Genomic DNA, 27,439 nt, shown 5'->3' on the forward strand with positions numbered 1-27,439 from the left:
TTTCCTTACGGAGCTGGAGTATCTGGGACATGTTATTAATGCTCAAGGCATTCATCCCTCCCAGTCACATTTAGCAGCTATTCGTGATTTGCCCGCCCCTCGCAATCTGCATGAATTGCAAGCAGTTCTTGGCAAGTTGACATATTATATTAGGTTTATACCTAATGCATCACAGATTGCTGCACCGTTGCATCGTCTCCGCCGTAAGAATGTTCCGTTTGTGTGGTCAGCTGATTGCCAATCAGCCTTTCAGCAGCTTAAAGAGGCTTTATTGAATGATCGTTGTCTGGTCCATTACGACCCTAACAAGCCTCTGGTGTTAGCTTGTGATGCCTCTTCTTTCGGCCTCGGTGCTGTGTTGTCTCACCGAGTCGGTGACACCGAACGTCCTATTGTGTTCGCATCTAAATTGCTAAACAAAGCTCAGTGTAATTATAGCCAATTGGACAAGGAAGCGTTGGCTATTGTGTTCGGTGTCACAAAATTCCATCACTACCTCTATGGTAGACCATTTTATTTAGTCACAGATCACAAGCCCCTGACGTCACTGTTTCATCCGTCTAATCCGGTTCCTCAGCGGACAGCTCAGAGACTACAACGTTGGGCTCTTTTGTTATCACAATACCAGTATGAGATACTGTATCGCCCTACAGCTCAGCATGCAAACGCTGACGCGCTTTCTAGATTGCCGATTGCTGCGGATGATGTCTTCGATTCCTCTGACGACTCTTGCGATCAGATTGACGCCGATGAGCATCAATCCCTCCGGGATTTTCCGATTGATTATCGTCAGGTGGCACGTGAGACAGCTACGGATCCTCATCTGAGTTTACTATTACGTTTTGTTCAACGTGGTTGGCCGTCCAAGGCAAAGGACATATCGGATCCTGTGGTTCGTCGCTATTATCCGCAACGTCATCTGTTGTCTGTTTCGCACGGAGTTTTGCTGTTACGCACCGAGAATGACCAGCTTCGTGTAGTGGTTCCCCAAGTGCTCCAATCCAAGGTCCTCGACTTGTTGCATCAAGGTCATTGGGGAGTGGTCCGCACCAAGCAGCTTGCCCGCCGTCATTGTATATGGATCGGCATTGATAAGCAGATTACGCAGATGTCTACAGCTTGTTCGACGTGTGCCGAACACCAAGCTGCTCCGCCTCAACGCTATTTTGAGTGGGCACGTCCTGCCGGTCCCTGGCAGCGAGTACATATTGATTTCGCTGGTCCATATTGGAATTCTCGTTGGCTCATCGTGATAGATGCATTTAGCAATTTTCCGTTTGTTGTGCCCATGCAGTCTACAACGTCTGCACAAACTATACAGGCGTTGACTTCAATTTTTTGTATTGAGGGTCTTCCAGAAGTTTTAGTGTCTGACAATGGTCCACAATTTACCTCTGCTGAATTTGAAAGTTTTTGTTCTGCCAATGGCATTCGCCATGTTCTTACTCCGCCATTCCACCCTCAATCGAATGGTGCAGCGGAACATTTTGTTCGCACGTTCAAGGATCATATGGGCCGGCTTCGTGCTACGCACTCTCGTCAGCAGGCCCTCATCACGTTCCTGTCGTCGTACCGGACCACGCCGCGCGACGGCCCTTCGCCTGCGGAGCTTCTCCACGGCCGTCGTCATCGCACCCTACTATGGTTGTTGCACCCCCCGGATCGACCCGCCGCTTCTGAGCATCACACGCGTTTTCAGCGCAATGACGCCGTTTTTTTCAGAGTTTATCACGGTCGCCGTCGTTGGGAACGTGGTACCACGATAAGTGTCCAGGGTCGCGGTTTTTATACTGTTCAAGGTGCTACTGGGGTGCATAGGAGGCATCAGAACCAGTTGCGCCGCGCTGGCCGCCCGGATTCTGCCGCTCGTTCTTTGTCCACAGATTTGGTCCGCGGCGGGTTCCAGCCGCGCCTTCCGACTTCACTGCCGCCCCCAGGGCAGCAGCAGCAGCCGTCGCCGCTACCACGCCGACAGCCCGTCCCATTGATGCCTCCTGCGCAGCTTCATCCGGGAGCGCCCCAGGCGGTCACTCCGGCGCCTGCGGTCCCTCTTCAGTTGCCACCGCCGTCGGAGCTGATGGACGTCGACCCCTCAGCCGGGCCGCCTTCCCAAGCGGTGGCTGTGCAGCCTGTCCTGCAGCCGCTTTCCGTGGGCACCCCCAAGGAGTCTGACCCCGCAGCACCTTGTCCGGCACCCACTCAGCAGCCGTCGACGCAGCGTCAGGAGACGCTGCCTCTCTTCGTGGGTCCCGACGCCTCGTCGCGTCCAGTACCAGAAGCTGCGCCCGTGGTCACAGGCGTGCATCCTGACCTCGGTTTTTAGTCGGTGTTTCCCGAGGCCCCGCGCAGCCAATGCTGGGGTGCGGACCGGGGACTGCCACCGACAACAGTCTCCGCCCCGGTCTCTTCTGCTACGCCTGCGGCCAGACCCCTCCCCCGCCGTCGACGCTCGCCACGTCATTATTCAACGACGGTGTGGCGATTTGGGGGGGAGGAGTGTTATATCCTAACCAGTAATGCCACCCGAGCCCGCTGCCAAAAGGTTGGCAGCATCAAAGTCCGGACGCCGTCCGCATAAGCAGTGCCAGCGAGACAGGAAATCGCCGCAAGTCTGCGCGCGCCACCGCTGGCTTCTGGTTTCTTAAGCGCTGGAGTCGCGAGCGCTAGGACAGTTCTGTATTCACCGCTCAGTTGTATACTCGCCACCGAATTGTGTACTTGCTAGTCAGTCGTGTGTTCATCGCAGCAGAGTTGTTGTTTGTCGTCAGCCGACGCTGACCTAGCCGCTCCGACTCGAACTAGACAGATTTCTGTAGACACGGAGTTCTTACTGTGTTGCTGTATCTTCATTAATAAAGATAAGTACCGACTTTTATTTAATCAGAGTGTTTGGGTTTTCCTATTTCTGTTCACTGTTCCAGCGGACCGGTCGGCCCGCTACTAAAAGTGTGGCGGTGACTTCGTAAGCCGTTTCTACAGCGAATTGCTTGTCGCTACGAACGCCGCCACAAAATTTTCACCTGCGGACAAAGCAAAGTCAGAAACCTGAGAGCCTTACTTCTCCAAAACTTTATTACATGACCTGATTGTGCATTCCGAGCAATTAAAAGTGAAGTAAAGCACCATGTGCATCAACTTACTTCAATTCTTGTGCTGTTGCTACATAGACATAGAATACTAGAAACTGTAAATCAGTAAACACTCTGTGTGGCTGGAAAGAATGGGTGACTCTTGGAAAGAATATAATATGTGACTGAGGAAATAGTTGTGCGTATTGATGGACTGTATACTGAGGGTCAGTAATTTTTATCATATACAGTAATAGTCGTGGTTCATGGTGTGGGTTCCTGTAGTCATGTCCTAGTTCATGAACCACGGGCAACATATGAGTGGCCAAGTAAGTGGTCCCGACAGTCGGGATACCAGATACTTTGGAATAAGGCTGGGCACCTCGGACATATTCTGAGTCGTGGTCACCTTTGTGCTCATACGGCAAAGACTACCAAATCCACCAGTTAGTCCCTCAACCGTTAGGGGTAAAACTCAATGGGACTCGGGGCAAGTAAGGCTAGCAACCTGCTTCCCTGGTACTTTAAATATGATGCTGGCAACAATCAGAGCAAAATGCCTCGGACCTTTGGAGGTGACGGAGTCCCACCTCTAACTGACAAACCAGGGACTCCTAAGATACAACTTGGCAAACAAATGGTAATGAGATGGGGAGCTATTAATATCAATGGGGGCTACTCTGGGAAGAAGGTAGAGCTGGCAGAGGCTGCAAGTAAGATGGGGTTGGACATTTTAGCTGTTAGTGACATTCGGGTAAGGGGTGAGAAAGAAGAGGAAGTGGGAGAATACAAGGTCTACCTGTCAGGAGTCAAAGCAGGAATAGCACAATGGGGTGTAGGGCTTTACATCAGGAAAGAAATGGAACCCAGCGTAGTTGCTATAAGGTATGTAAACGAACGACTGATGTCGATAGATTTGACAGTGTCTAGCAAGAAAATTAGGATTGTGTCAGTATATTCGCATTGTGAAGGGACAGATCAATATAAGATGGATAGTTTTTATGAGGCACTCAGTGATGTAGTTGTTAGAGTAAAGGACAAGGACAGTGTTCTGCTCATGGGTGATTTTAATGCCAGGATTGGAAATCTAACAGAAGGGTATGAAAAGGTTATGGGTAAATTTGGAGAGGATATGGAGGCCAACAGAAACGGGAAACAATTCTTGGGTTTCTGTGCCAGTATGGGCTTAGTAATCACAAACTCGTTTTTTAAACATAAGAACATTCACCGGTATACTTGGGAAGGCAGGGGAACCAGATCTGTCATTGACTATATAATAACAGGTCAGGAACTCAGGAAGGCTGTGAGGGACACACGTGTATTCAGGGGATTCTTTGATTACACTGATCATTATTTAATCTGCAGTGAAATTGGGATTGTGAGGCCGAAAGTGCAGGAGGTCAGGTCCATATGTAGGAGGATAAGAGTGGAGAAACTTCAGGATAAGGAAATCAGGCACAAGTACATAACAGTGATCTCAGAAAGGTACCAGTTAGTTGAATGTAGTCAATTACAGTCATTGGAAACGGAATGGACAAGGTACAGGGACACAGTACTAGAAGTGGCTAAAGAATGACTTGGAACTGTAGTGTGCAAAGGTAGGATGAAGCAAACAGCGTGGTGGAATGACACAGTCAAGGCAGCCTGTAAAAGGAAAAAGAAGGCGTATCAAAAATGGCTACATACTAGAACTCAGGTAGACAGAGAAAGTTATGTTGAAGAAAGAAACAAAGCCCAACAGATAATTGCAGCATCCAAGAAGAAATCTTGGGAAGACTTTGGAAACAGTTTGGAGACTCTGGGTCAAGCTGCTGGAAAACCATTCTGGAGTGTAATTAGCAGTCTTTGCAAGGGAGGTAAGAAGGAAATGACAGGTATTTTGGGCAGGTCAGGAAAACTGCTGGTGAATCCTGTTGATGCCTTGGGCAGATGGAGAGAATATTTTGAAGAGTTGCTCAATTTAGGTGAAAATACGATCAGTAATGTTTCAGATTTCGAGGTAGAATGGGATATGAATGATGATGGAAATAGGATCACATTTGAGGAAGTGGAGAAAATGGTCAATAGATTGCAGTGCAATAAAGCAGCTGGGGTGGATGAAATTAAGTCGGAACTCATCAAATAAAGTGGAATGTCAGGTCTTAAATGGCTACACAGGGTAATTGAAACTGCCTGGGAGTCGGGACAGGTTCCATCAGACTGGACAAAAGCAGTAATCACACCAATCTTTAAACATGGAAACAGAAAAGATTGTAACAACTACAGAGGTATCTCTTTAATCAGCGTTGTGGGTAAAATCTTCTCAGGTATTGTTGAAAGGAAAGTGCGAGTATTAGTTGAGGACCAATTGGATGAAAATCAGTGTGTATTTAGGCCTCTTAGAGGTTGTCAGGACCAGGCCTTTAGCTTACAGCAAATAATGGAGAAGTGTTATGAGTGGAACAGGGAATTGTATCTATGCTTTATAGATCTAGAAAAGGCATATGACTGGGTTCCTAGGAGGAAGTTATTGTCTGTTCTACGAGATTGTGGAATAGGAGGCAAACTTTTGCAAGCAATTAAAGGTCTTTACATGGATAGCCAGGCAGCAGTTAAGAGTTGACGGTAAATTGAGTTCATTGTTCAGAGTAGTTTCAGGAGTAAGACAAGGCTGCAACCTGTCTCCACTGTTGTTCATATTATTTATGGATCATATGTTGAAAACAATAGACTGACTGGGTGAGATTAAGATATGTGAACACAAAATAAGCAGTCTTGCATATGCGGATGACTTAGTTGTGATGGCAGATTCGATTGAAAGTTTGCAAAGTAATATTTCAGAGCTAGATCAGAAATATAAGGACTATGGTATGAAGATTAGCATCTCCAAAACGAAAGTAATCTCAGTGGGAAAGAAATATAAACGTATTGAGTGCCAAATAGGAGGAACAAAGTTAGAACAGGTGGACGTTTTCAAGTACTTAGGGCGCATATTCTCACAGGATGGCAACATAGTGAAAGAACTGGAAGCGAGGTGTAGCAAAGCTAATGCAGTGAGCACTCAGCTACGATCTACTCTCTTCTGCAAGAAGGAAGTCAGTACCAAGACTAAGTTATCTGTGCACCGTTCAGTCTTTCGACCAACTTTGCTGTATGGGAGCGAAAGCTGGGTGATTCAGGTTACCTTATCAACAAGGTTGAGGTTACGGATATGAAAGTAGCTAGGATGATTGCAGGTACTAGTAGATAGGAGCAATGGCAAGAGGGTGTCCACAATGAGGATATCAAAGAAAAACTGGGAATGAACTCTATAGATGTAGCAGTCAGGGTGAACAGGCTTAGATGATGGGGTCATGTTACACGCATGGGAGAAGCAAGGTTACCCAAGAGACTCATGGGCTCAGCAGTAGAGGGTAGGAGGAGTCAGGGCAGACCAAGGAGAAGGTACCTGGATTCGGTTAAGAATGATTTTGAAGTAATAGGTTTAACATCAGAAGAGGCACCAATGTTAGCACTGAGCAGGGGATCATGGAGGAATTTTATAAGGGGGCTAGGCTCGAGACTGAACGCTGAAAGGCATAATCAGTCTTAAATGATGATGATGATGATAGTAATAGTCAGATGTGTGAAAGCTAGGGATGAAATCTTGTAATATGGAGAGATAAACTGTAACAGTTTTTTATGCTCTTCAGAGAAAAAATAAGTGTGTCTAATTTTTTGTGCAAAACAATGGTTCATGTAAAACATGGAAGTCACAATTAATTAATCTTTTTCTTGTTGTGCTGGAACATTCAACTAATACATAATGAGGACATCATCCTTTGTAATTTTTGGTTCTTTATATTTGTCAGAAATTCTTCCTTCTGACCTTGCTGTCCATCTTGCATGGATACCTGATCGAAAATCTTCTATAACCCATAACTCACTGTTCAACAAACAATTAATTTTTTTTTCAGTCACAGAAACAAAACGCTCTGTTTCTGGAAGATATTTTGTCCGTAATTCCAGATGTAATTTCAGAATTTCTGTACCTGCCTCAGTTTCCAAGTGATACTGGTTTCTGTACATGATCACATCAGCCTATGTATTATATAGGAAAACAAAAACATGTATCAGTACACAAATTAATCAACATAAGAGTAAATAAATGTGAATAAACATATCTAATAATATATTCTTCCTGACTTCCTGTGATACTTTGCCTCAGGAACATTTACTTATAAGGTCCAGCAGGTAGTTCGACAACTGTAACATGTTGACAGTTTTCTTTGTTTTAGAGGTGATTCTAGCTATTTTGTCACACAAAAATAAGCCTTTTATGTGATCCTTTGGTTCTCTCCAAATCATGGGGCACCAAAGGACACGTGGCATGATGCTTTTAACCAGCCTATCAGGAGTATAACACAGGTCAAACAGCAGTGCCCTTTTTTGTCCAGTCACCAACCTCGCACTCAGAATAAAGTTCATAGTGCTTTTCGCAAGAAGATTAAGTTTTCATTTTTTCTATTTCATAGTTAACTCACCATAGATATAACAAAAAGAATTTGGGTTATTTATATAGGTATGGGTCATTTCTTCTTCTGAATTTGCAGTAAACACAAATCTTCAAGAACCTACAGCAACTCACTTCACGAGGTAAGGGCTCTCTCACTACTGAGACTGATGCGTCAAACATGATGCAGTGCGATGCAACATAAGCATGACTCATCGACCTCCTTCATAATCTGGTAGTGAATGTCGGAACTGAGGGTCGTGTGGAATTCCCTGGACATATTTTGATTGTTTACTAACAGTTACATCCACACAAAAATTAAAAACAAAGTAATCAAGCAATTCCAAAGTAACCAACACCCAGCATTTTCAAGTTATTTTATAGATACAGTAGGAGTTCAATAGGCAAAAATGGATTTTGATTTTTAATTCAGTAATCATGACTTAGCTAAAAATACCATTCACATTCTTTGTGACAAAAATGCTGTTGACCAATGTAATTAGTTCCATTTTTGTGAGTATATTCTTCATATGAGTGATATGCTGATATATTTTCTGTACACCCATGAATTTTTTGTGTCTCGTGTATTACTATCATCAGTAAAGTGGCTTGTGACATTGCAATCTCTTCTCATTATAGCCCACCATTTATTTAGTTGCTAGTAGGAGTACTAGTTCTCACATCACTGTAGTTTTTAAAAGGAATGATGGAAGAGCAGCTAACAGCAGAGTCGTATATTAAATTTTGTAAGCATGTATTTTCCCATCATTACTAACTCAAACTGACCATGGTTTTCCTGTGCCCATTAATTATATTTTTTATGAATCCCCACAAAGCTTTCACAATTGCCGTAACAATGAACAAGTGTCAAAATCCTGTACTCAATTTTCCTCCTCGATGCACACAAAGCAGTTGAACTTACAAGAAAACTAATTGGAGATGTTAAATATCTGTTTGTCCTAGTTAATTTCCTCAAAGTGGCACTTAGTGAAGTTACTTTTCTTTCTATCTCTGTTTCATTTTGTAACATTTTACTTTACCATATGAGAACAAAAGGGATATTTTATTTCAGACTTGAAGTAATGCAGTCCGATGCCATATGCCGTGAGAAATGGGAATACTTACGGTCCCTCTTGCAAGAAGCGAAAGACATAAAACAAAATATGGAATCTCTTGACTCTGAACTCACAGAAGATGGAGAAGTTCCTGTAGAAGTTACCTACTCACTTACAAAATACTATCTGCGATTGAAGCAAATCAAGAAAGAGGTTGAAAGTTTTGAAAATCCTGTAACGAGGTTTGGTAGTTTTATATATTATTGAAGTTTATGAATTAGTATTTGAATAATGTTCATGTATAGAACTAGGATTCTTGTTAATGCCAAAATTGTCTCCTCAGCTCATCTGATTTTTCACAAAATAATTTTTATGGATCACTGGAAAGTACATACATCATGGTTCTGTAAAGGAAAAAGTAAAAAAGCATAGGTTTGAAAAACGTAGAGAAAATTGTATAATTGCAACAGCAAAAGGAATATGTTATTCTGTGATTCAAAAATAAACATTTCCTTTGAAAGCAAAACAGATATTAAAACTTTCTGGCAGATGAAAACTGTGTGCTGGACTGGGACTTGAACCCTGATGTGGCACACAGTTTTAATCTGTCAGTATGTTCCAAAACAGTGGTCACTCCATTGCAGAGTGAACAATTCATTCTGAAAGTATGTGGTGGCCACAAAAGAATTCTGTTGCGGACAGGGTTCATGTATGCTATATCAGTGTTGAAAAGTGATGTGTAATTGAAAAGTTTGAGAATATTTCCTGAACAATTTGTGGGAGGGTAGTGGGACAAGTTCGGCATACAACAGTGTCCAAATCTGGTAATTAGAAAACTTCGAGACTGAACATACAGTTGCTTGTTCAAGATATAGTTTTGGAGCTTTGACATTACCATCCTATCTCATTTGTTGGATAATGATAATAATAATAACAATAATAATAATAATAATAATACACAAGCTGTTCTGTTATTATGGATTGTTATTTCACAGCACTATATGCCATCAGTGGAGACAGAAATCTTAGATTACCAAATTCTAGCTCTATTTCAACACTTATGTTGAATGTAAACTGTGTTGGTCAAGATGTTCACTATTAATAAACTTAACCATCTTTTCAACTTTCATCTATTCAGAAGTACACTAGTCAGAAACATATTCTGTTAGTAAATGCAGTCGTTCCGAAAATTAACTTAAAATAGTGCCAGTGGTGCAGAAATTTGGCAGTATATTGTTATTAGTTTTGTTACAAACAATACAGTACATTTCACATATGGGGTCTTGAGTCACAGAAACACACAGTGAAAAGGATATTAGAAATACAAAATATTTTGCACAAAGTCCTTCCTCAGAACACACACACACACACACACACACACACACACACACACAAACAAACCTGTGCACAGACACTGCTACTGTCTCTGACTGCTGAGGCCCGATTGAGTTTTACATGAGCAACAATATGCTGAGGTAGGTGGTGAGGGTAAGGAGGTGGCATGGGTTGAGGAGGGGAAGGGACAGCAGGGCAGAGGTTCAGAAAGATGCTATCTGTGGAAGTGTGCAGGGACGTGATGGTGACTGGATAGGGCTACTAGGTGCAGCATCACAAGAGTGTGGTGGGCCGGGGGGGGGGGGGGGGGGGGCTTAGCGAAGAGAGAAATGGGCTTGTAGGTGTATTGGTGAGATAGAAGGTGTGTGTGTGTGTGTGTGTGTGTGTGTGTGTGTGTGTGTGCGCGCGCGCGCTGTAAGGGGCACAGGTAAGAGGATAGGGACTAACAAAGTGGATAAGTTGTAGCAAGATTTTGCACGTGCACAACTCGGAAAAGCTGGTGTAGGTGGGAAGAATCCAAATGGCACATTCTGTGAAACAGTGCACATTGTGTTGGGCAGCATTTTCAGCAAGTGGGTGGTCCAGTTGGCCTCTGGCCACAGGCTGGTGGTTGTCATTCGTGTGGACAGGCAGCTTGTTAGTTGTTGTGCCCACATACAATGCAGAACAGTGATTGCAGCTATGTTTGTAGATCGCATGGCTGCTGTCATCGATGACCCTGACTTTGGTGGGGCAGGAGGTGCCTGTGACAGAACTGAAGTAGTTGATAGTAGGCAGACCTCGCATGTATATCTGTTACTGAGAAATGAGACCTGAGGCAAGGATTAGGAACACGGCTGGAGTAGGGATGGACGAGAATACTGTGTAGGTTTGGTGAACAATGGAATACCACTGTGAGAGGGGTAGGGAAGATAGAGATCTGTATCCGGACGAAGTGGAGTGGGTAATTTTGGTCTGTGAAGGTCACGGTGAGACTGTTGCCATATTTGGAGGCAGATTGCTTGTCACTCCAGATGCCCCAACTGTGAGTGGCTAGGTTGTATGGAAGGTACTTGTTAGTGTGGAATAGGTGGCACCTGTCAAAAGGAAGGTATTCTTGGTGGTTGGTAGATTCAATGTGGACAAAGATACTGATGTAGCCATCAATGAGGTGAGGTGAATGAGAGTATTGAGAAAGTTGCCCCTTGTGCTGAGGAAGACAAGGTGAAGCAAATAGGGCTGGAAGTGTAGAGGTACTGGAGGAATTTGGATTGGGTGTCCTCATTCTTGGTCCAAATTGTAAAGATGTTATCAGTGAATCAGAACCAGATGATAGGTTTGGTATTCTGGGAGATAATGAAGGATTCCTCTACATGGTTCATGAACAGGTTAGCATAGGATGGTGCCATGGACGTACTCATTGCCTTACCACGAATTTGGTTTTAGGTAATGCCTTCAAAGGAGAAGTAATTGCGGGTGAGGATATAGTTGGTAATGGCGACTAGAAAGAAAGTTGTAGGTTTGGAGTCAGTTGGGCTTTGGGAAAGTTAGTGTTGAATAGTGGTAAGGCCATGGGTGTTGGGCAGATGTTGTCTATGTGGAGGCACAGTAACCATAAATAAAGGAGTGTTCTGGGTGGTTGGTTTTATGAATTCCAGGAAGCATGTAGAAGGTAGGTGTGTGGGCAGTTATGGGGGGGGTGAGTTGGGTGGAAGAGGTTCTGGGATGAACCTAAAGATTTGATGAGAGACTGGAGATCCTGTTGGATTTCTGGGAATGGGGCCATTGTGGCAGGATATGTAGGTGGAAGTATCTGATAGCTGTCAGAGTACTTCCCCCAGGTAATTCCTGTAGTCCATAACCACAGTGGTGGAGCTGTAGTTGGCAGGTAGTTTTATAATGTTAGAATCAGTTTTTAGGTGGTAAGTTGTGGGTAATTCTGCAGATGTGGGATTGGTTTCCACATTTAGGGATTTGGAGAGTGATGGTTGGGCAAGATTAGAGTTAGAAAGTTCTGGAAAGTTGGCAGGAGGTGATTTGAGGGGAGCTGGGTGGATCACAGTTGGCTGTAGGAGTAAACTGAGTCAAGCATTCAGACTCAAACTCAATCCAAATCCACTATTGATCCCTGCATGAATTCCACCCACTACCACAACAGACAATACAGGGCAGGAAACTACTATCGAACTACCAGTAAAATCTAGTGTGACCAAGATGGTGGTGATAGCCATTCTGCATCAGATCCGGAGTGGGGAAAAGAAAGACCTAACAGCCCATGATAAAACACTGTATCTCAACTGGGGATCATCAGCCAATTAGCCAGTGCTCATATAATGTGTCGCCAGCTGAATGATGGATAACTGGGGAGGAAGTGGAGAATATTCTACAAGATAAAATTATCAAACCTTCAGAGTGTCTGTGGTTCTCTCCTATAGTCCTCCTGAAGAACTGCAGCGTATGGGGATTCTGTGTGAACTACACACAGTCAATCAAAAACATGAAGAAAGATTTATGTTGATTGCTGCACGTTGATCTCAACCTAAACTGCTTGACAGAAGCAAAATCTTTTTCAACTTTGGACATGAAGACTGCCAAGCTGGCATATCAAGGTTGATGATGCTGACTGGGAAAAGACTGCCTTTATAATTCCTGATGCATTCAAACTTATGCTGTTTGGGCTGTGTAATGCTCCAGCCGCCTTAAAATGAGTGATGGACAGCCTCCTTCAGACATTAGATGAACATCTAAGCTGCAACAGGAAACTGTGTTGAAGCATGTTTACACTGCAGGTCTTTACCTGAATCAGAAAAGGTGCCTTGTCATCCAAGAGATAAAAATCTTGGGGCACTTAATGGATGGTAATGTAGTCCAGTCCGATGCCGAGAAAATAAAAGGCACATGTGAGCATTGTGTGACATGAGTGCTGAGACAGTACTCCACACTGATGCTGGCAGTTTTGGGATACAAGCTGTCTTAATACAAATTGAGGCAGTTGCTGGAAATGTGATAGCTTATACTTCCAGAGTACTCCCGAAATCCAAAATAAACTACTCTAGAACTGAAAAAAAAGTGCTTTGTAGTTGTTTGGACCATCAACAAGCTGCATTAGATGACATCGCTGCTGAACAGAGAGAAGATTCAGCACTGCTGAAAACAGTAGGTGCCTTGAAGGAGGAGGAACCGACTAACGGAGAAATTCAGTTAATAAATGGAGCATTGTGTAAGAGGAAGTACAATCCAGTACGGCGGAAATTGTTACTTGTCATCCAATCATCTGACCACATTTGAATTCCGCAGAGCTCCCCATTCTGCTCTCTCACAATGTCAGCACAATGCACCTAATATGAAAAGTGTATGTTTTTGGGGCTGTCTGGATTCTTTTGATCACATTGTGTATTTGTATAAATAACTACATTGTGTGTCCAGGATTTCAGTTCTGCACTGGCAGTACATTGGTGTTCATAATAAACTTGCATTTCTAAGTGCTGTACTTCATTGATGATTCTGCTTTTGGATGTGGACTTGACTGTGGTTCAACATGACATTATATTAGCTCAAAAAACATGGAAGAAAGAAACATAGATTGCACACGTAAAAGGAGTCACCTTATCAACTGCCTAACCAAGAAAAAGCACAGTACGATGTAGAAATAGAAACGGACATCAGTATCAAGCTTTTGGTGATAGAAGTCATTTCTTCACAAGAAAATGTATTTGAAAACTGATTTGAAAATATAAATGTAAATTTGGTGCAAGGATGAGAATTAGAGACAACCCCACATCAAGAGATTCACCCAGTGTTCATGAAAAAATGTTGTGCGTCATAATGGACAGCAAAATATATGATAAAATCCTGTACTAGTGGTGAGCTGGTGGTAAAATTAATTTATAGATCAGAGATAAGATTACAAACTGAAAAGAAGTCAGAGGTGGAGAGGTGATGTCAAAAAATGTGAAAAAGCTTGGACAACACCTTAGTCAAGAAATGTTTATAAATAGCAAACAAAATCAGAAACGGTGTCAAAAGTAAAGGGAAACTATCAGTGAAAAACAAAATGTAAAAGGACAAAAACATAAGCTGAAGTAAGGAACTAGGAAAAGATGAAAATAAGTTTTAATTTAATACCAGTACTGATAGACCAAAATATAATTTGACTGGCTACTTTAAATGTTCAAAGTTACGGATCTGTAAGATTGTATGTTGGTAACCAGATGACCCAGGATTCTGCTGTTATTACAATGCACCTCACCTCACCCATACTCTCTGGTGCTGATAATGTTTAAAATGCTAATAAAGTTGATAATTTGGCTATCGGACTTCATAAGTGAAAATGCAGGTTCTATCTTGTCTTGGGAAAATAATCATATGATTGGATGTAGGTTTTATTGAAACACACAAGATAAGAGCATGATGATGGTCACACTAAAAATGTACTTGTAAACAGAGCTGAAGGCTCATTAATTAACATCACAATTGTGTAGCTGAAGGCTTCTCAATTAACTTCATACATCACATAAGAGGATCCAAAGTTCATCTTTTAATTATAGGTCGTGGTTCAATTCCAGTGGTTCAATTTCAGTTGTTCAAGGAGAACATGCGTGCAAGATATAACTTTTTTGTATCATAAAGCATGCCGTACCCGAACGAAACGATAGATTTTAGAATATACAACCATATGATACACTACATTATGTAACAGGACATGATACCAGGGCAGAACGCTCACTGTAATCAGTAAAGTCTCGTGGAGAGCTTGCAGTAATTCCTATGGTTTTTGGCATTTGTTTGCCCCATTTTTTAGTTAGTGACATAGAGCACGGCTTTGCAGCAGTGATATGGAGCCTGACGTTATTTACTTGGAACTAATAATGTGATTTGATGTATGGCCAGCAAGGCATCATAGGTGAATGGTGGACAACACACACATATATATGCAGTCCTTCAATACTGCTACAAAATGTTTTCTTTACACTTGATGAAGCAAAGAAATTAAGTGTAAAGAACAAATTTTAGTAATGACTATGTAAGTAAAACAGAAGACTAAACTAGAATTAATGGTGATTGGCAAATGTCAGCTGAAGAAGACTAATCGTGACAGTATATCTGCTACTATAACAGGAAGATCAGTTGATAGATGGCCATTACAGTCAAAGAAAAATGTATCGCTTAATGGACATTGTTTAAACTTTGAGAGTTAGATCTGCTATTAATTTTATTGCAATAACATGTTAACCAGTATATGAAGAAAATGTGTGCTGTTTAAACAGCTAATATGGGTAGGTATTGAAATGTTCAGTAATGAGTATAACACTACCCAACCTCATCATAGTCTACAAGCAAGCCATGACAAAAATAATTTCTGAATATTATATTGCCATAGGTAAATTAATGTCAAAGAAGAGGTATGTGTTTAGCTCCCAGCTAAAGCACACAATTGTAAAAGTCACTGTCTATTGCCATTGTCAAGAATCGTCCTCGAGGTAGATCCAGCTACAGGCAAACAAGATGTGTTGAAAAAGAAACTGAACTTATGCTATAAAACCTTTGTTGTGTATTGTACAACATCTTAATAGCCCACTCTAAAGTCAATAAACCATTCCCATTATTTCTTCCACTTTTGGAAAGCTTTCTGGAATGCATTTTCTGCGATGGTGTACAGGTATCTTGTTGCATTGTCCTGACCCTCTTCTGGCTTTGAAAATGTTGTCCTTTCAATGTGTAAGGTTGGGAAGAAGGAAAAAGTTTGGTGGGGCTATATCCACAGAATACAGTGGATAGGACACAGCAGGGTGTGATGTGTTGCTAGATAGCTGAGGAAGAGGATCGACGTGTGAGCCTGTGCATTGTCACGATGCAACATCCAAGTCAGGTTTTCATACAGGTTAGGCCTCTTTTATGTCCGAGCATCTCTCATGCACGCTAGGATTTCCAGGTAGACTTCCGTGTTTATCACCACCTCTACAATGCTTTTTTTGGACGAGGAGATCCGTTGTCCACCCACTGCAACAAGTGCATCTGTGTTCCAGTAAGCAATTGTAATATTTAACAGTGCTTCTGAAGGGTAACATAAATAACTTTGTTCTTGACGAGAACCATAGTCCTTCACATTAGTGAAAAGTGAAAAAGGATGATTTTCAACGGACGAATTCTTTAGTGAATCTAAGCAGGCACAACATTTAGTGATTTTTGAGGTCTGGTGCACAATGTAACCTGCTATGTTGTGTATAATAGCTCTTTTTGCATTATCAAGAACACTCTTGTGTGGCTCATTGCCTGTCCACTCAGAATGACTTTCACTAGCATTTCTGGTGATCAGTTTTTCATCTATACAACCCCCCCCCCCCCCCCCCCCCCCCCACAGTGTGTTCCTTCTTAGTCTCCTTTGCCAAGATTCGTATCTGATTGACATAGGATGTAACAGTGGGTTCTGTCCCTGATTCACAATTCCCTGCCTTGGATAAAACATTCTTGACAAGCACATATATCAACTGGAGCATATGTAACTATAGAAAATCTATTGATGAAGGGTGGTCATCACAGGTCAGTGATCTGATAATACCAAAATATCGCTCCAGTGGATCCTGATTGAACTTGGCAATCAATGCATATTATAGTGCTTTATTCCACAAGTATTCAGCTATTTCTAACGTGTTCTGTACTGTTACTCTGAGCAATTCCAATGTTCTGTTTGAAGCAAAAGTACTGTCTGAGGTGGTCAGAATATGAGAAATATTCTGCAGAATTTTACGGTAATCTGAATCATTTCTCTTACCACATGATGGTGTTTCTGAATTCAGAGCATTGAAAATGTTGGTTATATACTGAGTAAATTTTTCATTTGGCTTACTATCTTCAATCCCACAATGCCACTTTCTCCAAAAAAATTTATAGCTTTCACCATGCTGGTACTAAACAACTGGAAAGTAAGGCTAGCATTCATTCACTAAAATTAGGTCAGGTGTATGTGTACGTATGTCAGTGTACTACATGCCTTTACACAAGCAAACTCTAGTGAATTGTCAACTTTATAAACACATTCATAAAATAAATACTTTGTGATGTCAGCAGCAAACAGCACAGTATGTATATCATGAAGGAGTTTACGTATACATTTCATATTATGTACTGCATCTGAAAGAGCCCAAACTTTTCTGTTCTCATCAATAGGATTTTGAAAATAGCATTTAATATCCCCCTTCTTTCCTAATATTTGCAAATGTTTCCGGGCTTGTTTGTTAGATTGGCTGCCATCACATGTAAACACTACAATTTTACAATCTGCCTGCTCCAGTTGTATTACAACCTGAATTAAAATTTTTGGTAACAGTTCTCCAGGAGTTGCTTTGTTTCTGGCATAGACTGCAATTGGTTGTATTCAACTGTGTAGCAGAGGTACACGAAAACAAGGGCAGGATCAGCTAAGACTCTATTTTGTTTGGCAGGCGGTGTATTGCCAAAGTCTACAAATCCATATATGAATAAAGAGAAGCTGTTGATTTGAATATCCTCTCTCAGTAAGATCTCATCAAAGATAATTACAATTGTCTTTCTATTTTCATCAGTCTCTTCTCTAAAATTTTCTTTAATAGCATCTATGACTGTGTTGTTAATATCATCTGTGCATTTCAAACCTTTCAAGTCTCTCCACAAATGCACATCTGAAGAAAGAGGTAACAGATCATGTTTCAAGCGGTGCTTTAACCCTAAGGAGATTTTATATGTAATAAAAAAACTATCTAGAAGAAATTCACTATTGTATTTCATTACATTTCCGTTTCTTTAGTCTACTTACTTCTGCCTGCAGCACAGTTACTCTAGCCTTCTCTGATTTGAGTTTTTTGTTTGCATTGAATCTGGTTCAATTCTGAGCAGTTCTGCTTCCTTTCTATCAATAATAAATTTTTGTGTTTTAATATTAAATTTTCAGCAAAATGAGCATCACAAATATGAGTTTCTTATTAGCTCCTTGTCTTCTCCTAGGATAACTTTTTTTTCCATTTGTTAAAATTTTCTACATCTTTTGGGGTCTAGAAAATGCATCTTACCTCTTTGCAATTTCTATAATCTTACTAACAACCAGGCGCAAAACAGGAAGGTGTCGTCTCTTCAGTTTAGGAGACTGCAGACCCAACTATTAGTTTCAATTGAAATATTTGCTTGGCAACCATGTATTTTGGTTTAATTTATAATCAAGTACCACTAATAATCTGTACTACTCCATAATTGCACATATATAACTAAAAATATTTGCAAATCAGCAACAGAGCACATGATACATCATTTATAAACGTAGACAACATAGCGCGCAAAACGATCGCAGTGCTGTCCAGTGGGAGATTACCACACTAACCCTATTCAGCCCATGTTATTGGAGACAAGCGATCACACTTTCTGCTTCTATACACTGTACGTTCAGTATCACATGCTAGTTCTATTTGATACAGATCCCACACATTCGAACAAAATTCTAGAATGTGTGTCATGAATGATTTGTATATAACTCCTTTGTAGGCTGAATGCATTTCCCTAGTATTCCACCAATATTCCAAAAGTCTGCTACCTGCTTTACCACTAATTAGCCTATGTGATCATTCCCCTTCATGTCCCTACTAAGTGTTACATCCAAGTATTTGCACGAGTTTGCAGCTTCCAGTTGTGACTCACTAATATGGTATTCATGAGATGCTAAGATTTTACATTTTGTGAAATGCAGAATTTCACATTTTTGAGCATTTAAAGCAAGTTTCAAATCATTGCACCACTTTGAAATCTTATCAAGTATTGCCACAGCTTTGTTCAGGCTGTTCTTCATTGTACCTAATTGCATCATCTACAAAAAGTCTGAGCTTACTCTTAATATTATCCACAAGATCATATTGTACAACATGAGCAGCAAGGAAGCCAACACAAATCCATGTGGTACACCCCAAAGTTACTTCTACATCTGTCAATGACTCTCCATCCAAGATAACATGCCGTGCTCTCCCTACCAAGAAATTCCCAATCCAGTCTCACATTTCTTCTGATACCCTGTATGATTGTACTTTTGAGAATAACCACAGGAGTGGTACTGAGCAGAATCCTTTTTGGGAATTGAGAAAGTCTGCATCTACATTGACTGCCTTGGTCCATGGCTTACATTATGTCATGTGGAAAAGTGCTAGTTTGGTTTCATGTGATCTGTGTTTTTGAAATCCATGCTGGTTAATATGGAGGTCATTCTGTTCAAGATACCTCATTACGTTTGAGTTCAGAATATGTTCTAAGATTCTACAACAGATCGATATCAAAGATAGTGGACAGTAGTTTTTTTAGTCACTTCTCACCCCTCCTATAAACAGGTGTGACCTGCACCTCCTTCCAGCTATTGGGTGCTGTTTTTTTTGTTCAAGTGGTCTACAATAGATTATAGTTAACAGAGAGGCTAATTCAGCTGTGCATTGGGTGTAGACTTTGTAGTAGCCAAGTAATAAACAAGACGGATCCAAGTAACACAAATATTTCTTTATTCCTAAACCGTTGAACAGTAATCGAAATAAGCTTCTCGTGACTCCACACGTAACAAGACAAAAGATCATACAGGAGGTGCAACATAAGTGATACACAGAACAACTGATGTGAGCAGTGCAGACTAAAAGAACTTAGAGCGAGTCAGCACTGCTCCACGCTTATATAGGCACAAGTCACTGTTAGACAGCATGGCGGAGACCATGGCCTGTGCACGCTTCCCAAAGGCAGTCTCTAGTGGCCGGTCTACACTGATACAGTTGGCAGTTGATGTAAGTACATACGTGTGGCAATACTACACTTGGTGCACTCACACCCACACACACTAGTAACGGGATGCATCACACCTCTCCCTCGTGCAAAGAGGGAACCCAGATGATGGAGGAAACACCAGCGGTCCAACGAGAGACACATCCGTCAGATCTATAATGGCAGCAGGTGGTGCCAACAGCAGGGCAGGATGGTGTGCCGGACGGGCACAGGAGTATAGGGCTGTTACATGTGGAAACGTGGGCACACCCGAGGGCAGTGGACTTGCACAGCACCTGACGACAGCACTGGGGAGTAGGGTGCTATCACCATCTCTGCGTCGTCATCAGCAGGCAGGTCCCAGTACAGAGGAGACAGGGCTGGACCCACGACGACAATGGCTGAGGCGATGATAGCGAGGGGCTGGTGGAGCAGCCCGACCGAAACAGTAAGCTGCAGCAATGGACCCGAGGGTGGAGAGATGGACCGGCATCTGGCGCTGGAGAGCTGGAACTCCAGTACACTGCACATGGAGGAGGCAGTCAATGGGACTCCGTGGCAGGCGACGACGGGCTCGAAGCAGAGGGCAACAGGCAGGTTGCAGCAATGGGAGCCACACTCATGAACCTGTAGTTTGTGGCGGTGAGCACGGACACAACTGATGAAAGTGGCATGCCACCAGCCTGTTGGTCATACGGATATCACAAAGATGGCATCCCCGACGGTGGACAACAGTGGCCAGTATCCACTTGGGCCAGCGACCATACCCTCGTGCGCACACCAGTGATCGTGGCATGAAGTTGCCAGATAAAATCGTTGCAGCAGATGCTGTGCACACCGCGGTAGGTGGAGTAGCGTGCGTGGCTGCTGGCCATGAAGCAACTCAGCCAGGCTCCCCTCCCCCCATAGGCGTGAAGTGATAGGTGCTCAGAAAACGGTGAAGGGTGCCATCGGGCAAAGGATCCACAACAAACTTTTTCATTTGGGACGTACACACTAGCATTCTGCCTCACCATTTCATTGAGAGTGGAATGACAGAGCTGTAACATGGTGAATGCCATGGCGGAAACAAAACCAAAATGTGTGAGAAACTAAGTTATAAAGCAACTCCTTAATAGAAAAAACCCTCAAAAGCTTACAAATTGTGACATAAGCCAATGCTGATGCACACTGGAGAATGCAAGGAAAACGGGAAAATGCATCTACAACCAGGAGCCAATAGGAATTCAAGAAGGAACCTGCAAAGTCTACATGGATCCGTTCCTGTGGGTGGTGTTGAGTGCACCAGGGGGACAGAGGTGCCCTGGGAGCTGGCACACTTTTCACAAGCCGAGACAAAATAGACAATTTTGCTATAAGTTCCTGGCCAGAAAACACGTCTTGTAGGTAATAGATTTGTGTCTGAAACCTCCCAGTGACTGTGGAGGAGAAGATGTAGAACCTTGCACTCTAATGTGGTGGAGATGACTACTCTGAGAGAGAGGTCTTTCATGGACAACAGCAAAACACCTTCAGAAACAGGGAGGCAATACCATAAGGAAAAACAGTTGCTTAAGTGGTCCAAAGCCCACCCTGGTGGTTTATCTGGCCAGCTCTGTTGAGCAAACTGAACCGCATGGCAGAGGACCAGGTAGGCAACAACGGCAGGTGCTATGCACGAATTCGTAATTGGGAAACCCTCGACCACGACCTGTGTTTCAATATCGAAATGGAAGCAAAGCAATTCTTCAGGATCAAAGTCAGGATCAGGACCCACAGGAAGGCGGAACAATGCATCCACATTGGCACATTTAGTCATAGGTTGAAAATGGATTTCGTCGTTGTAGTAAGACAAGAACAGCACCCAACATTGTAGGTGTGAGGGTTAAACAAAGAAACAAAGGGTTTATGGTCAGTAATAATGTGAAACTTGGAGCCATCTGGACAGCATTGAGTATGACAAGAGCCTCTTTTTCCATCGGAGAGTAAAGCTGCTAGGCTGGAGTGAATTATTTAGAGGGGTAAGCAACCGGTTGTCTAGATCTGTCAGTGTGCTAGGACTGCGCTGAGGCTGTACTTTGAGGTGTCAATTGCCTAAAACTATGTGCTGGTCCAGAGAGAATGTAGCTAAACAAGGGGCTGAGAGTAGGTTGAATTTTGATTTTTGAAAAACACATTTGCATTCCAGGCCACAGCAAAAAGGTACATTCTTGCATAACAACGCATGTAATGGGTGGCCCTGTGTGGCCGCCCCAAGCAGGAGTTTATATTAGGAGACTATATTCCCTAAGAAAGCCTGAAGCTCCTTCGTGAACGAGGAATGAGGCTTAGATGTAACAACAGATGTGGTCTGGCAGAAGGCAAACCCCATCCCACGAGTCCTTGAACCCTAGATAAACAGTAGAAGGTTGAAAAACTGAGATTTCGTGAGGTCACACCATAAGACAGAAAGATACACAGAAAAAGTGTACACATTTTTCAAGTGATCGGCCATGGAGGAGCCTGTGACAACAATATCATGCATGTAATGAAGGCAACATGGGACAGGCAATGTCAACTGCTCTAAAAATCATTGGAAATAGCAGGAGTGCTAGCCACAGCAAAAGGAAGGCGCAAATATTGATAGAGACCGAAAGGAATTTTCAAAATCAGAACTCGCCAAGGCGCTTCATCCACAGGAAGCTGCAGATATTTGTCAGACAAATTAGATTTAGAAAAGTGCTGGCCACACAATATTTTCGCCAACAGTTCCTCCTGGTGTGGGAAGGGATACATATCCACAATCCACCGTGTGTTAACAGTAGTAATGAAGTCGGTACAGAAGCGAAGTTTCCCTAATGGCTTCCAGACTAGTACCAGCAGAGATTATCATTCACTACCCATAATAGATTGCAATTGTGCTTTCACTTGATCTTTCAGGGCAACAGGAATAGGAAGTGCACTACAAAAGTGAGGCTGAGCTGTGGATTTCAAAGAAATATGGACAGAAAATTCGTAACACACCCTATACCTTACAAAAACTCACACATGTCCCCAATTGAGAATACGGTACTCGATTAAACACAAAGTTAATTGCATTGGTGATAAAAAATCCGAATGCCTGAAATGCATCCATTCTGAACAAGCTCTCAACACTGGCATCAGCAGCCACAAAAAATATAATGGAACGAATCACTGACTTGTAAGAGGCAGATGCAGTAAATTGTCCCAACAGCGCAATGTTCTCTTTGTTATAACTGACCAGCTTCAGCATGACCGGTGTCAACAGCAGCGAGCCTAAACTCACATAGGTTTGAGAATTCAATAATGTCATTGCAGCACCTGTGTCGATCTGTAGTCTGAGCACTTTGCAAAAACTATTAACTCTATAAACAACTTGGGAGAAGTCACAAGCGTTGGAGCCTCACAGTTTACATACATGTGGATATCCTGAGCAACTTTCGGTGAACGATACACCAGAGGCAGTGTGACTTTTCCTCTGGCAAGCATTGCAAGTAGCCCAGCGCTTAGGGCTTGGACTCGAAAACAGAGAACGCTGATGCTGCTACTGTGATGGTCACAGCTGCTTGGGCTGGCCTTGGTGTGCTTGGCACTGGATCCACATGTTAATCACCACTACTACTGTTTCCTCGTGCAAGCTATCTGTAGTCCTAGTTGGCATATCTTGTGACACTACTACCATATAGCACCACACTGCAGTTTGGTCATCATCTGACCGAGAAGCTTCAAAAAACTGTGCCAGTTGCAAAACTTCTGTCAACAGCGGCCTCCATGGGGTAAAGACTTCTGGTGCACTTCCTTGTCCCTAGCTAAGCATATAATTGCATCATGCACTGTAGAGTTTGCATAAGGATTGTTATGGGCATCAGTAATGAATTGACATTAACGACTAAGGCCGTGGAGTTTGGCTGCCCAGGCCCTGCATGACTCGTTTGGTTTCTTGCGGCATCAGTAGAATTCAACTCGTGCTGCTATGGTGTGTGATCATTCGCTATGGTAGTTGGACAATAATCTGCATGTGTGATCAAAAGTAAGAGCTGCCGATTCTTGTAAAGGGGCAAGCTGACACAGCAGTTGTGATACAGCTTAGGTGGAATCCGTGTGAGCAATAAGGTTCTCGACAAATTCGAGTCTGTGACAATGAAAGCCAAAAAATGCTGCCTGAATCTTTTTTCTTAAGCTCCGAATCCTCAGCTGAATCATCTTATGAAGGAAAAGTGGATGGATAGGCAATGGAACGTTATTCTGTCTGTTAGTGGAAGCCGACAAAGTGGTCACTGCCGAAATAATCTGTTCAATCAGGGCTGGTAGCACTGCATCCATATTGACTAAACCTGACGAAACTGCACTTAAAGACTGCACCTGTGGAAACCATTCCAAACTTGTAGTAACCAAGCAATAGAAGAAACCAACCCAAGTAAGACAAATATGGTTTTATTCATAAACTTTCCAACAGTATTGGTAATAAGCCTCTTGTGACTCCACAGGTAACAAGACGAAAGTATCATACAGAATGTGCAACAGAAGCAATATACAGAACAACTGATGTGAGTAGTACAAACTAAAAGAACGTAGTGAGAGTGAGCCAGAGGTGCTCTACGTGTATATAGGCGTTAGTCGCTGGTAGACGGTGCGGAGACCATGCTGTGTGCAAAATTCCTGCAGGCAGCCTCAAGTGGCTACCTCACACTGATATAGTTGGCGGGTGATTTAAGTACACATACACAGCTAAACACACACGCACTAGTAGCAGGATAGAGCAGAATTTGGTAGGGATTCCACTGGGCCCTGAGGCTGCGTTCAGTTTTAACAATTTCGGCTGATTATGCATGCCATTGACACTAATACCTATTTCACTTATCTTTTCAGTGGTATGAAAATTAAATTGGGGCAGTACTCTTGAGTTTTTCGTTGTAAAGAAACATGTGGAAGAAGAGTTCCAACATTTCTGCTTTTGCTTTGCTAATCTCAATTTCATTTCCTGTCTCATACGTCAGTAACTGGACACTAACTTTGATGCCACTAACAGCCTTTACATGTGACTATAATTTACTTGGGTTTTGTGAAAGATCATTTGACATTATTTTGCTGTGATAATTATTGATGCCTTCACACATTGCTCTTGTGACTGCCAAATAAGTTTCATTCAGCATCTCTGTACCTATAGCCCTGTGCTTTGTTTCATACCTAATTATGCAGTCTGTGTTTCTTTGGGAGTTTCTTTACAGTAGCATTATACCATGGAGGATCTCTCCCATTATAAATTTCTCCACCGAGTTCATAGTTGTCAGGTACATGGTCAAGCATTCTGATCCATGGTTCCTCAATATGCTTCGGTTCTCAACCAAAAGCTTCGGGTTCCTCATTGAGATGTTAGTTTGCTGAACATATAAATCTTTCTGTGTGTTTTAGTTGCCCTCTGTGTTTTGGTATTCATTGTTGCTATAACTGCCTTATGATCACTGATATCAGTTTCAATGTGGACTTCCTCAAAGATGTCAGATCTGGTTGTTGCCATTAGATCTAATATATATCCAGCGTGATGGCATCCCCCTGTTGACTGACATGCTATTTCAAAAAACATCTCCTATTGAAATGTTCTCCACTTTAAGTACAAAATTAAAAAATAAATACATACCTTTATCAATGCTGTTTTCTGTGAATAAGTGAACTATTTGAATGATAAACTATTTTTAGCATTAATTATCGTGGCAGGGATGTTGCTCTTCTGAAAATAATCATTTACTAATAATATCAATGTATTTTGAGTTTGCCTTTATGTATCTTAATGTTGCCAGTGACAGTAACCATTTACTTGGGACAAAGCTATCAGATCAGATTAAGACCCAAATTAACAGAAGTGTGTAACAAGAATTGGTTTGCATGTAGAGATGGCAACTTCACTAAACATAAAACTTAGTTGTATAAAATCTGTATTGCAGAGCATGAAATTTTTCTTTGTAGCCATGCTCAGAAATTTCATGTTTTTAGGTAAACATGTAGTTTTTCTGTATCATAACATTTTATGTTAATATATGCACTTCTGTGGCACTATGTATTGGGAATAACTATTATTATTTTCCCAAACTCCAATTTCCTAAGATGGAGATTTGCTGTGCAGTAATTATGTGTGTCCATAGATACACAGTCCAGTCACATTAATGTGACCACATGTCAGTAGCCTGAGACATGCAGGAAGAAAGTCAGTGAGGTTCTGGATGGTGTCAACAGGATGTGGAGCCATGCTGACTCCAGTACCATCGCCAGCTGCACTGGGTTTCTCAGTTGAGGATCCATGGCATGAACAGCCCGACTGAGGTGGTCGCACACATTTCTGACTGGGTTTTAATCCGGGGAGTTTCGTGGCCAGGGGATTATGCTAAACTTATCCTGGTGCTCTCCGAACCACACACAAACTGAGAGCTGTGTGACATATTGCATTATCTGCTGAAGATAAAACAAACTGCATGTAGGGCTGCACATGTTCTCTCACAATAGATGCATACTTGTGTTGATCCATTGTTCCTTCCAGAATGAAGAGATCACCCACGGAATGCCACAAAACATTCCACAGGTCATAATGCTGCATTTTCTGGCCCGGACCCTTCCAACAATTGTTGCAGGGTCATACAGATCAATGGCTATCTGTCTGATGGAACATAAACTGTGATTCATCAAAAAGAAAGCCATTTGCTGCCACTCATTGGACGTCCAGATGTGGTACTGATGTACAAATTCCAGCCTTTGTCACCAATGAACAGCAGTCACTGTGGGTGCATGAACCAGGCACCTGCTGCAGAGACACCTACACAGCATTGTTTACTGAACAGTCATTGAGAAGCCCTGCCAGTAGTCCCTTGGTTCATCTGGGCAGTCAGTTGCTCAACAGTTGCCACTCTTTTTACCTGTACACATCTCTGCAGCCATTGTTCAGCCATGTCATCTATGGCCTGTGGTGCACCAGAGTTGCCTTGGCACCAGTTTTGGATAGCGTCATTTTTCTGTGCATGGTATATTTTAACCATAGTGGCACACGAACAATTACAGACTCAGCCATTTGGGAAATGATTCCACACTTGACCTGAAAGCCAATGATCATACCCATTTGGGTGTCAGATACATTGCTCCACATTATGAGAACGACTGCACTGTTTTCTGCATCCTTCCGACACACTTCATATATAATCTTCACTGCAAGTGCTGCCACCTGCCTTATGTGTGTGTTTATTGCACATTGAAATCGAACATAGGGAGTCGTCACATTAATGTGACTACCATGTATTTGAGTTAATAGATATGAAAAATGACACACTAGTATGTGTTTTTCATGATTTGAGAAGATTTGATTGTTCTAAACGACAAATTTAATTTGTATATTTTAAGATTTTGGTAGTTCATTTATAGAAGTACTATTAGAATCACTTTAAAGAACCATCAGCACATTTTCTTTGTTCATCATATGCTGTCTATTATTATTTAGTTGTCACCAGCAGTAGTAAGCACTAAGGGCTGTTTCCTGACCATCAACATAAATGTTTGTAAGAGTTCCTTACGTTATGTTTTAATCTTTCAGGAAACTGTTGACTCAAAAGCAGAAAACAGCCATAGTGAATGAAGGAGCAAGTATCGGTGACAAAAGTACATGGATTGTATTCCAGGGCCAATCTGTTCAGGACATTAATGAACTGATAGTAAAAATCCTAAATTATTTCCCATCCACTACATATGTCAAGTATGTTCCATTCTCAGAGCTCTCTGTGACCTACTGTATAAATATCTCAATTTAATTAAACTTT

At 42.2% G+C, this 27,439-nt stretch overlaps 1 protein-coding gene across 1 annotated transcript in view; it reads left to right on the forward strand.

The window, feature by feature from the left end:
• LOC126457239 (protein nessun dorma-like) overlaps positions 1 to 27,439 on the forward strand; it is a 179,987-nt gene that overhangs the window by 120,685 nt on the left and 31,863 nt on the right. Inside the window, exons 4-5 of the mRNA XM_050093383.1 lie at positions 8,612 to 8,836; positions 27,217 to 27,375. Coding sequence (XP_049949340.1) covers positions 8,612 to 8,836; positions 27,217 to 27,375 — 384 coding nt within the window. The remainder of the gene's footprint in view (positions 1 to 8,611; positions 8,837 to 27,216; positions 27,376 to 27,439) is intronic.

The sequence above is a fragment of the Schistocerca serialis genome, chromosome 2 (assembly GCF_023864345.2).
Source record: "Schistocerca serialis cubense isolate TAMUIC-IGC-003099 chromosome 2, iqSchSeri2.2, whole genome shotgun sequence".
Taxonomy (NCBI): domain Eukaryota; kingdom Metazoa; phylum Arthropoda; class Insecta; order Orthoptera; family Acrididae; genus Schistocerca; species Schistocerca serialis.